The sequence below is a fragment of the Dufourea novaeangliae genome, unplaced genomic scaffold, assembly GCF_001272555.1.
Source record: "Dufourea novaeangliae isolate 0120121106 unplaced genomic scaffold, ASM127255v1 scaffold164, whole genome shotgun sequence".
Lineage (NCBI taxonomy): Eukaryota > Metazoa > Arthropoda > Insecta > Hymenoptera > Halictidae > Dufourea > Dufourea novaeangliae.
Genome location: NW_015374038.1, coordinates 103,060 through 115,490, shown reverse-complemented (window position 1 = coordinate 115,490; position 12,431 = coordinate 103,060). Strand labels below are relative to the sequence as shown.

At 39.1% G+C, this 12,431-nt stretch overlaps 1 protein-coding gene across 1 annotated transcript in view; it reads left to right on the top strand.

Annotated features, from left to right (window-relative positions):
- The first annotated feature begins 6,604 nt into the window (after positions 1-6,604).
- LOC107189522 (general transcription factor II-I repeat domain-containing protein 2-like) overlaps positions 6,605-12,431 on the top strand; it is an 8,255-nt gene continuing 2,428 nt past the window's right edge. The window contains exons 1-2 of the mRNA XM_015578077.1: positions 6,605-6,638; positions 6,729-7,412. Of these exons, the coding sequence (XP_015433563.1) occupies positions 6,605-6,638; positions 6,729-7,412 (718 nt within the window). The remainder of the gene's footprint in view (positions 6,639-6,728; positions 7,413-12,431) is intronic.

The window sequence follows — 12,431 nt, the reverse complement described above, 5'->3', positions numbered from 1 at the left end:
TCTAATGTTAAAATTATTTATGCTTTCTGTCAGTCCTTGTTTTGTATCAGTCAGTTTGGTTCAGCTATCATTCGCGGTGCTGAGTGCACTCGTATATGTCCTAAGTGTATCGTACAATTCTTCATAGGTGACTATTTCTATATATTTTTTTATAATTCTTCCGGCCATTATTAAGCGTAAGAGCATGTGTTTGTCGGAATAAATTTATTTTGCGTACCTGACATCGGATATGAAATCCTCTTCTCCCAAGTCATCTCGACCCTTGAGTGCGCGGATGCTTCGTATCACTTGCGTCGGTTTCTCACCCACATCATACTGATTATCGCGTGGCGGAGGCTGATAATCTTGACCGTCTTCTATTTCGTCTCATCCGTTGCGTGCTCGTGTCGTCTCTTCTCCATCCGAATCGCTATCTCCTATGTCCTTGTTTAGATGTTTTCTTCGAGGAGCGATTCCGGTTTTTGATATGGGCTTTCCCCCGTTAGATTCACATTCCTCGGTCATTACTGTAGCGTTAATGAGTTTAGATAGACTGATGATTTTTGTCTGCCGTGCTTCGTTTTCTCGTTTGAAATGTTTGCCTTCATAGTTATTTGTAACTCTTTCAGGGACTGTTCAATTACAGAAAGGGCGTTCTTGACTTCGTCGTTCGAGGACATTTTTCGTTTAAAAGTGGGGGAATCAATCTCAGATTCAATAATGGGAGGAGATTTCCAGTAGGTAATGAACGCCGTACTGACGTCTATTCGATACCATCTTTTCGTTCAGAATGTGGCACACGTAGATCTTCCTTCTAGCTGCCTGCCGTAGTTGGAGCTCTGCGGGAACGTCTTCCGAACGGTGATGATGGTATACATAGATGGTATATATAGCATTGCTTCTTATTCTCACTATTCGCCAACTAATGACACGGAGGTTTCAATTTAGTCGTCTGTCCTCGTGATACCACAACTTTTGTATGAAATAAGAGTATGCTTTCCGGACCGCAGTAAGGAAACACAAGCAAAATTCAATTAGAACTGATTTTATGAAAGGAGGAATGTTCCCGTAGCTAATATAGGTCACCATGTGGCCCCGTTAGAAAGGAGTATGTATCTTTTATGAGTTCCAGTATCTAGAGTGCTGCCACTGCTAGGCAGTGCGTTGGTTGATGTCATCTCGTCGTCACAATGGCAACACAACATAAGTGAGTGGTGGGGGCTGGTGTTATTGTTTATGTGGCCCCTCGGGTGAATGTTCGGCCAGACCTGGTATAAAGAATCTATTCAGAGTCTGTGGATTTGTATGTTTACATAACACATCGTTGTGACGTCTGGGCTCTGGTAACTCAAGCGCGTTAAAGTGAATCCGCCTAAATGGAAGGATTTCTATACATTAAAACGGAAGAACCAATCTCAAATTGACATCGGACGGCCTTGAACTACAGTGTAACACAGTTTTTACGCCTCAAGGTATCGAATTACAGGATCGGCTTCCTGAAACACATAAATTTATGGGTCTGTCCAGTTTATTGCTAAGGCTGTATCTTTGAGGCAACCATACAAACTTTTGCTTCAGAAAATTGTGGTACAATCGGTAGTGTGATTCTATATGCAAGAATAAGTCGAAAAAGAGGATAATATTTTTTCATTTAAGATTTCATTTTTGAAAAAAGAAATGAGTTTGAATATGTCATGACTTGTGTTTTGTTAGTACCGGTATCTTATTTCAGTGATATCGAACTGTACTGTTACATTCTTTTATTCTATATTTGTTTGAAATTAGGAATAAATAAGAAATTAAGTTATAAAGAAATGAAATACCTTTACCGATGATTTACATATCGTACGCTTATATCTTCTACGATCTGTTTTGTACTTCAATAATTTTGTACATGACAAGAAACAACGGTAATTATGCATAAAGAGGGCAACCTCGTGTATGACCTTGATCTTGACACATGTTGTCAAGGTCACTGTCCTGTGTAATCTTGACGTTGAAAAAATTGGTGGTCACGATCCGTTCAAAAGTTATGAACCGATAAAGTTTCCGTTTCGTACAATACGAAAGTACGATATAATGCCAATATTTCGACCGAAGCTTTGTTTACATACCTCTGACGATCTACATTCTTGTTGTAAAACAGCATTATAATTACAGTAGTCTCTAACTATATTGCCATATTCGGGGCTGTTGGGGTGTAAAATGGCAATGAATTTAGAGCCCCCTCCATGCTAAGTTCTGTCGCCATGGCCTCGGCCTCAGCGTCTGCGCAAAAGCTGGATCGTACTGGAGTGAGAGCGGTGGGAGAGCGAATTTGTGTGCGCGAAAGTACGTGTGCGAAGAGGAAGTGCCTCATGTAGCAATGTGTTCAGTGGCAATATAGTTAGAGTCTACTGTATAACGATCGCATAGGGGCGGGAATCACTCCCCCAAAACAATAGACGAGTTTCTACTTGAGGTGGTGTACCTAACACTGGTTGTTCTTGGAAGGAGCGAATTTAAAATTTAGAAGATTGGTCAGCTGTTTATGTTTTTCAGCAAACTGACAGTGTGGCCGACTGGGACTTCCGACCCTCCCCAAACCCCCTCGATGCTAGTCGTAGATAGAAGTTGAGTCTAGCCTCAAACTTCTTCGATCACTCTTTCAAATATGTATCTTCTCTTATATGGTATATGGAAACTTTGACGGTTCATAACTTTTGAACGGATCGTGACCCCCAATGTTTTCAAGGTCAAGGTTACTTAGGACGATGACCTTGACAACATATGTCAAGGTTAAGGTCATACATGAGGTTATTCTCTTTATGCATAGTTACCTTTACTAAAAAAACCGAGAAATTGTTTAGGACACTGAAAATTAATGTTACATTTTGTTCTTAATAAAGTAAAATTTAAACAGAAAAGTAGGCTTGTAACTCCTTAAAAATGAACTTTTTATACGCCTAACATAGATGTATAATTTTCTTTCTTATAATATAGTAATTAATGCTTGGGTAGGCATGACAACAAATAGATATTCCTTCCGATATTTTCTACGTTGCGCGTCAGAACACTCATGTTCGGCTTGACGTTGCAAGAAGTTATTCACTGTGTGTTGGCCTATTGAAATCGACCCTTTCAGGAGAGTTCTGCAATGCGCGTTGCCCGTGTGTAGCCCTGCCTTAAGTAGTCTGAGTCCTTATCAAAACATTGCACGTCAGCAGATAACTCAATGTGCCCCTCTAAACATTTGATATTTATTGAGTAATTAGGATCGCGAGAAGCCTCGTGACGTCAGCCCCGCCAGCTGTTATCCGCGAAACGCGGTCCGCGTGAACACAGCGTCTTCGGTAATCGTCGACCGAATTTGGCGATTACCGGCTCGCGCGTCTCCGCTCTCATGCGATTATCAGCTAGACCATCTGTGGGCCACCTCGCATGATTAACACGCCGTCTCATTCTAACAGACTCGCTCTCTTTGTGCGACAAACGTTCATCCTTGTCGCACTCATTGTCTGTTGTCATGCGAGGTGCGTATGTGTCATTTGACACGGCACCTGACCCGGTAATTAATCTAACAGTAATCCAATTATTCGGTAATTAGCAGCGGAGATAAACGGTGTTCTCTAAAATCGTTCTATCTTTGGCCTTTGCCGAATCAATCACCAGGCTACTCCTTATTATAATGGCCATTGGCAACTTGTAGATAAATGGAATAGTTAACTTTTATAGGAGATAATATATGTTACGATAGTGAAGGTGAAAATAGCAATTAAACCTGGTGGTTATGAAAATTGGTTCTCTAAAATCTGTGCTACTGGCAGCATCTATTTAAACGCTGAATTTACTGTCACTGAAGGTCCATATGCAAAATGTAAGATTTATCAAGAAATTGGTATTAAAAGTGGCAAAGCAGAAGGTGCAGAAGACGTTTAGGGAGAAATGGGTCGTTCTATGATTCGAAGTATTTTAGCATGAAATATTCTCCCACATAATTCAGAAAAGGCGATATTTGTCCGTAAGTTTGGCTCAGTTGCAGTTTTAAATGGGTTAGAATGCAGAGGAAAGGTAAGTAATGAAGGTGATCGGTATGGAGAAATAAGCAACATTGCTTCAGTTATTACTTCAGAGTAACACCAAAATATTGAAATTGACTGGTTCCCTTTTTTAAGTATGATGAAGAGAAGCTGTGGATTGCTGTCATTGAGAAGGCTATGAACGATGCACTAGGAAAAAACGTAAAACTAAAAGAAGAAGCTATAAAATGGCTAAATTCGGAGTCTTTTAAGACTGCCTATGAGCTGGTTAATCTCGATTATGAACATGTGAAAAATTGCTACATGTGGATTATCAAATCCTGCTTAATTACAAGACCACTATGAAAAGGTTATAAAAGAAATAAACTTGAAAAACCTGTCAGTATATATATTGGGTTGGCAACAAAGTATTTTCGGTTGTGACACATAGATAGCGTTGTAAGTGTTTTGAAAGACTCTTGTCTGCGTTATGTAGGGTGTGAGATGCGTGTGTTTAGTTTTAGATCGAGCGAGTGCGGTGCGAATGAAGAGTGTTTATACCGTGTGACAGTTTCTTCGAACGAGAGTGCGTGCTAGATAAAATGGAATGAAAGGAACTGCGTCGAACCTCGTGATCGAAAATCGACACGAGGCGAGAATGTGTGAATGCGTGTGTGAACCTATGACCGAGTGTGACCATGTATGAAAGGGGATATAAGAGGGAAGTCAGTCAGAGCGAGTGTGTCTTAAGAGCTAGACTGTTGCAAGCGTGTCCTAACGAATTCTTTATACACATTTTAGAATAAACCTTTTATTTCTACCAAATACAACCACCACTTAATATTATTCCTACAGTTATGGTTTTTTCCTTTTGACATTTGATATCAGTCACATTTAGGTTACTTAAGAAGCAAGTTGTGCAAATTTTTGTTTATAGCTGTTAGTTCAGGGTCAATTTTAACATGGAGTGCAAAAACGAACATTTTCGGCATATTTTACTCTTTTATTTTCGTAAAGGAAAGAAAGCTGCTGAGGCCCACAAAGAGATATGTGAAGTTTATGGTGTTGATTGCATAACAGATCGCAAGTGTCAGAATTGGTTTAAAAAATTCCGTTCTGGAGATTTTTCACTCAAAGATGACCAACGTTCTGGTCGACCTACTGAAGTTGATGATGACCAAATCAAAGCCATAATTGAAGAGGATCGTCACATAACTGTTCGAGAGATTGCAGAGAGGTTAAATGTATCGCATACAACAATTGAAAATCACTTAAAATGTCTTGGACTCGCTAAGAAGCTCGATATTTGGGTTCCGCATATATTGAAAGAGATTCACTTAACACAACGAATCAATATTTGCGATATGCATCTCAAGCGCAATGAAGCCGATCCTTTTTTGAAACGTATCATCACTGGTGATGAAAAATGGGTCTTGTACAGTAACATTATTCGAAAACGATCATGGTCCAAGCGTGATGAAGCAGCACAATCCACATCTAAAGCTGAATTGCATCAAAAAAAGGTCGTGTTGTCAATTTGGTGGGACTACAAAGGTGTTGTGTATTTTGAGTTGCTTCCAAGAAACCAGACGATCAATTCAGATGTTTACTGTCAACAACTATTGAAACTGGATAAAGCAATAAAAGAAAAACGGCCAGAATTGGCAAATCGCAAAGGAATTGTGTTACACCATGATAATGCAAGGCCTCACACATCTTTAGTAACTCGTGGGAAATTATTGGAGCTTGGTTGGGAAGTGATGTCGCATCCCCCATACAGCCCTGATATGTGCACCATATGATTACCATTTATTTCGAAGTTTGCAAAACTCTTTGAATGGTAAAACTTTTACAAATGATGATGACCTTAAGTCGCACTTGGTTCAGTTTTTTGCTGATAAGGACCAGAAATTCTATGAGCGCGGAATCATGAAGCTGCAAGAAAGATGGCAAAAGGTCATTAAACAAAATGGAAAATATGTAATTGATTAAAGTTTATTCTTTGTATAAAAAAAATGAGTTTTATTTCACACTACAAAACCGAAATTACTTTCTTGCCAACCCAATATATTATAGAAGGTTAGCTAGCGCTTAGGTTAATGGTAAGATTTACAATAAATCAAGTATAAGGGAGGATATGGAGTAGACAGTTAGTACGACAGAGCGGGATTTAATAGAAGAAGACAAGGCGGGGATCGAGAGAACAGTTGTATCAAAGGTAGCTGGAAATATCACTTCTGGGGTCCCTGTAAAGCAGGCATGTCAAACACGCGGCCCGCCAATACATAGGTTGCGGCCCGCCGAGACTTTTGAAATATTTTTAAATATCAAGCTTTGACGCTTGAAGTTGGAAAGTTTGAACTTTTTGGTTGACGCTGGCGCGAGGCGTCAAATGAAAAGCGGCGGTCGAAACCGAACGGAGATAAAAACACAAGACGATCAGAAACATGATACAACGCGGAGCGATCTAATGCGACACACGACACATGTTTGTCCAAGTCGTCACAAAGTGCAGTGTTTGCTCAATCGTTTGTGAATCATATTTTGAACTCTAAAGTGGATTGTGGTTTTTATTCATATTAAACTAAAAAGTTATTTAATAAAAATATAATCAACCTTCAATAACAATGAGTAAGAAAAGATCAATTGAAGAGGAATATCGTAATTTTCAAGAAAAATGGGAACTGCAAAATTTTTGTGTCCAAAACAAGAATAAAATATTATGCCTGATACGTAAAAACTCTATTTCAGTTGCTAAGGAATATAATCTTAAAAGGCACTATGACACAAATCATAAAACAAACTATGACCAATACGTTGCAAAACTTCCTGATGACAAATTGTCGGAATTAAAATCAATTCTTCAAAAACAACAAAGTGTATTCACTAAATGTGTTGAAGACAATACAGCTGCTGTAAAAGTTAGTTATATATTATCACATTTAATCGCAAGCAGATCGAAACCATTTACTGAAGGGGAATTTATTAGTGAATGCTTAATTAAAGCGGCGGAAGTATTATGTCCAGCACAAATAAAGAAATTTAAAAGTGTAAGTTTAAGTCGAAATACTGTAGCTAGCAGAATTGATGAAATAGCCGAGAATTTGAGAAATCAGCATAATTCAACAATATCAACATTTCAAGCCTACTCTATTGCAATTGATGAAAGTACAGATATTCGAAATATCGCTCAGCTGGCCGTTTTTATTCGCGGATGCGATGTTAATTTAAAAATAAGTGAAGAACTTTTGGAAATCATTCCTATGCATAATACAACCACTGGAGCTGATATTTTTGATGCACTTATGGAAGTTTTGAAGAAGTATAAGTTACCATTGGAAAAGTTCGTTTGTCTTGCAACTGATGGTGCACCTACCATGACCGGTATTACTAAAGGAGTTGTTGCAAGATTAAAAGAAACATGCAAACAGCATGGTAATAATAATTTTGAACATTTTCATTGTATTATTCACCAGCAAGTACTGTGCTCCAAAGTTTTAAATATCGGACATGTTTTAAAAATAGTCACCAAAATTGTAAATTATATTCGAGCACGTGGACTTAATCATCGTCAATTTGCTTCATTTCTGGAAGATATAGAATGTGAATACACCGATCTACCATATTATACGGAAGTTCGATGGCTTTCGAGTCATAAAGTGTTAAAACGATTCTTCAAATTGCTGGACGAAATCATAATTTTCTTGGAAACAGAAAATTATGAATGTGCTGAATTAAAAGATGGACAATGGATAAAGGACCTGGCTTTCTCAGTTGATATTACAAGTCATCTTAATCAACTTAATCTTAAGCTTCAAGGCAAAAATCATGTTGTTACAACGCTATTTGATAATATTAACGCTTTCAAACAAAAATTATTACTTTGGCGAAAACAAATAGAAAAAGAAAACTTGTCTCACTTTGAAAGCTGTCAATATCTATTGATTAAATCACCTAAATTAAAATTTACAGAATATGCTCACCAAATTAAATTGTTAGAAACGGAATTCGATCGAAGATTTTCTGATTTTAAAAGCTGTGAATTACAATTTCGTCTTTTTACTTCACCTCTATCTATCGATATTGAAATTGTTGATGAAAACTTACAAATGGAATTAATTGAAATCCAATGTGATTCTTTGCTGAAGCAAAAATGTATGGAAGTTGGAATTCCAGATTTTTATACATATTTATCTGTAGATCGGTTTCCTAAAATGTTATCGTTTGTTACGCGTATAATGGCTATGTTCGGAAGCACTTATTTATGCGAGCAACTATTTTCTTTAATGAAAAATAACAAAAATTCAGAAAGGTCAAGATTAACCGATCAACATTTATCATCAATTTTAAAAATTGCATTAGCTCAATATATTCAACCAAATTTTGATGACTTGCGTTGTGAAAAGCGATGTAAAATATCTTCTCAAATGTAATATTAAACTGTGATTTTGTTTATTTCTTATTATAACTTTTATTTTTGTTTTTTATAAAAAATATAAAATATTTATAGTTTAAGTTTAAAAAATAACATGAAATATAAAATGTCTATGTATGTATTGTATATTATATAATATACAATAAAATGTAAAATATTTTTTTAGTTTAAAAAATGACATGAAATATAAAACGACTATGTATGTATAATATACAATACATTGAGCTTGACATTGAGTCTAATAAATACATAATACATAATATAATCATTCTAAAAATCGTATTTTATTAATTTTTTGAACATTGAAAACATGCGGCCCCCAACTTAATACAAAATAGATCATGTGGCCCGTAATATCATATGAGTTTGACATGCCTGCTGTAAAGAAACGGGAGGGATACGGAGTGGAAGTGTTTTGTTAGTTGGGCATGTGATTGCCATGAGCTCGAAACACGTAGACTATCTGGAAAAGGGAGAGGGGTGGTGTGTGAATTAAATAGCACGCCCCACCACGTAGATAGCTCCCTTATGTCTCCTGAACCCCGGGAGGAGAACGAGCCTGAGCATTAGTACCGTCCGTGGAGTTCTCTGCCGTAATACTAGGAACGATATCGGGTAGGATATAAAGGGTGTCTCAGCAAGAACTTGAATTTCGAATCGCGCGCCATTTTCGTCTGTCAAATGGTGAGTCAGTCATATTTGGCGGCCTTTTAGTTAATACATTGACATTTACGAAAATGACGAGTTACACTTTGGAAGAATGTTTGTTAATAGTGAAAACCCAATACAAACATTACAAACGTTGCAAACCAAGTTTTCAGGTCGTGTCATCTCTCATCTTGGAGACCAAAACTGGCCGCCAAGAAGTTGCGATTTAATCTGTTTGGATTATTTCCTCTGGGGCTTTTTGAAAAGTAAGGTCTATGCAAACCGTCCTGAGACAATTCAAGGACTGAAAGCAGAAATTGAACGCCAAATTCGTATAATTCACCGGCCCTTACTCCAAAACGTACTACGAAATTTCGTCGAAAGAATACATACCTTCCACCAGACCAACGGTGGCTATTTAACCGACATTTTATTTCATGTTTAATGTCATTAAGAACTCAGAAGATATCAACAATAAAATGTTAAAAAGAAGACAATTAAATTAATGTGTTTTTTAATTTATTTAAAATTCAAGTTCTTGCTGAGACACCCTTTACTAGGCAGGGTACGGAATGGGAGTGTCTTGTCAGTCAGGCATAGGATTGCCAGGAACTCGAGACACGTAGACCGCCTGTGGAGTGGGGAGGAAACAGCATGAGTGGGTATGGTTGCTCTGGCAACATCCCACCGGAACCCCCCCCCCCGCCCCCTCAGTCCTCCTGGTCCATGAGGAAACAGAGTAGAGGGTCAGTTTTCTCACAAAAATGATGTGTACAGTGACCTTTGGAAATACATCCAAAACCAAAGAGGGATACGGACAGGGAGTGTCCTGCCAGACGGCCATGTGATTACTATGAACTCGGGACACGTAGATCGTTCGTGAAGAGAGGGGCATTAATGGTTGCTTTGGACCCAAAAGCATCCGGTCATAACAACCCTCCCTCAGTCCCAGTATAAGGAGTCAGTCGGGTTGTAGGACCTACCGAATCTGAACGGAGGAAGTCAATGGGCACACCACCGTTGGGATCGGAAGGCTACACTCAATAAATAGCTGGACATTGGAACCAGCAGCTAAGGGCGGGAGGTCACACCAATCTGAAAGGGACAGACGCAAGGACCATTCAGGGATGGAGACAAGTAGACAGATGACAGGATCGATCATCTGGGCAGAAAGGACGTGGAGGATTTAGGAGGAGTTTCTTAGGGAGCTTTCTCCGCGCCTAATTAAACCATGTACCATGTGGTCCGAGTGCGATTCCAATCAGCAGGGCGTATAGGATGGCGACCATCACTTTTGCGAGATATCGGCCCAGCGAGCCCTGCAGTCATCGTAATCCTGAAGGCAATCCATGTGGATGAAGCACCGAACGTAAAGGACGGCACTGCTGAAACCAGGCCTCGCCCAAACGGGTACATGATCCTGGAATAACTAAGTTAGCGACGGGTCATGGAGCGCTTGGAAGACGCTACAACCTACCGTCGTACGCCTGAGAGACAGGGCATCAATCCTAGGGTGAGGGTGCGTTTTATTAAGTAACGCAGAACGCGGTGGTGGTCCCTGATGAAACTGATATTTACGCTCTCGAAGGGAATTTCGGCGAGGTCCGGTGATTCATCATTTGCGTCGCGTTCCTTGCATTTTTCCGGGTGGGGGGGGGGGGGGGGGGGGGGGGGGGGGGGTCGAGGAAATGGGGGAACAGAAACATTAGAGGGCGAGATCCACTCTATTCGTCTTTCACTATTTTAATTCATACCCAAGTTGTAGTAAGACTAAATTCAGTGGTGATGATTTCATTTATGGTTCATCGCATCCCCCGGGGGATGAGATTGTGCGAACCTGGCCACATCCCTACAAGAGGCCGGCTAGCGAAGCCTCCCCATCTACTAATTCTGTAATAAACACCGGAGGGGGGATTCCTTAGCTATTCGAGACGTAGGCAGGTAAGGGTAGGGGGTTGAAATAGGCGATCTAGCCTCTCTCAGTGAAGACGGTACGATGATGAAACCCCCATTTGTACAGACTCGGTCTGTGGGTGAAGATAAGAGGGAGCTGGTACTCACCTTTAGGAGACGAAGGATGTGTGATTCCCCGACGTTCGACTTCATACCTTAAAACTTAGGTAGTTATGGGCCGTCCTAATGATTCTCCACCCCCGCACGAGCACTTCCGTACCTCCATGTGGCCCGGGCCTAAAAAAGTTGGATCGGTTGGAAAGTCAGGGTAATAAGCTCCCCGGATAATGCCTACCCTAGCCCCATTTATCCCTAAGGCCTCGGAGGGGAATACCGAAATTCCCCTCTCCCGGGAGAACACGTTCCTAACTAACTAACTACTCCTTATTATACTCGCCGCTCGATATAATCTCGGAAACGCCGCTTAATCGTATATTCGTTATCGTTCCAGTGTTGTTTTATTTAAATTGTAATTCATACATTTCGTCAACAAAGAGTGGAACCTTACAAGTTTTATTGACCGCACTTTGTACATTGCGTAATATAAAAACGAAATGTCGAAGATACACTAAAAATACAAATCTAGGACAAAAATATTTAATATTGTATCATTGGTCAAATAATGAGGACAATAGCTATTCAAGCAACGATAGGAAAACCTCGCCTTATGGAAAGAGCGATTTACATTGTGTTATCTGCAAATGCTCAGTCCTTTACAATACGAACTGGTTAGACTATAATACTGCCCGTGAATCGGAATTATTTTCAAAAGCGAATGTTTTTAATCATATTTTATCAGAATATTTCATTCTTAACATTGTTGGTAATACGCTGCACACAACAATTAAGGAATCTCGTCTCCAAACCCGAAAAATAGGGCAAAGTTCAAGTGCTCATAACTCCGGGAAAAATTGTCGTACCGATAACGTTAAAAAGTCGTTTGAATGTGTGGAATCTTTACGTTTAGACAATTTTTTCATGATTTTCGCTCCGTGGCTTCTTGGCAAAGTTATAGCAATGTAGAACGCTCTTGGAAAATTTTCAAACATTTTTTCGCCTTTGTAATGTTACATGGAGTGAAAAAATCTTTTAAGATAAGTTACAGTTATTCCAGGCGAAAGCGGCTACCTTTCTGTCGGAACTGGGTAAAATAGTATTGTAAATAGTCAATAGTAAATAATTCTGGTTATTTTAAAGTATGCGTACAACTTTAGAAAAAAAATATTTTATTTGTGTAAGATAGAATTTTGATTGGAATATCTATCAGTTTATTACAGAGAGAACAGGACAATAGAAACAATACAAGTCGAGACAGAACATATACTTGCTGCCGTAATGTACAAATAATCGTGATCCGTAATCGTAGCCGAAATCCGTAATCGTAAGCCGTTATCGTAATCCGTAGTCGTAATCGTAAT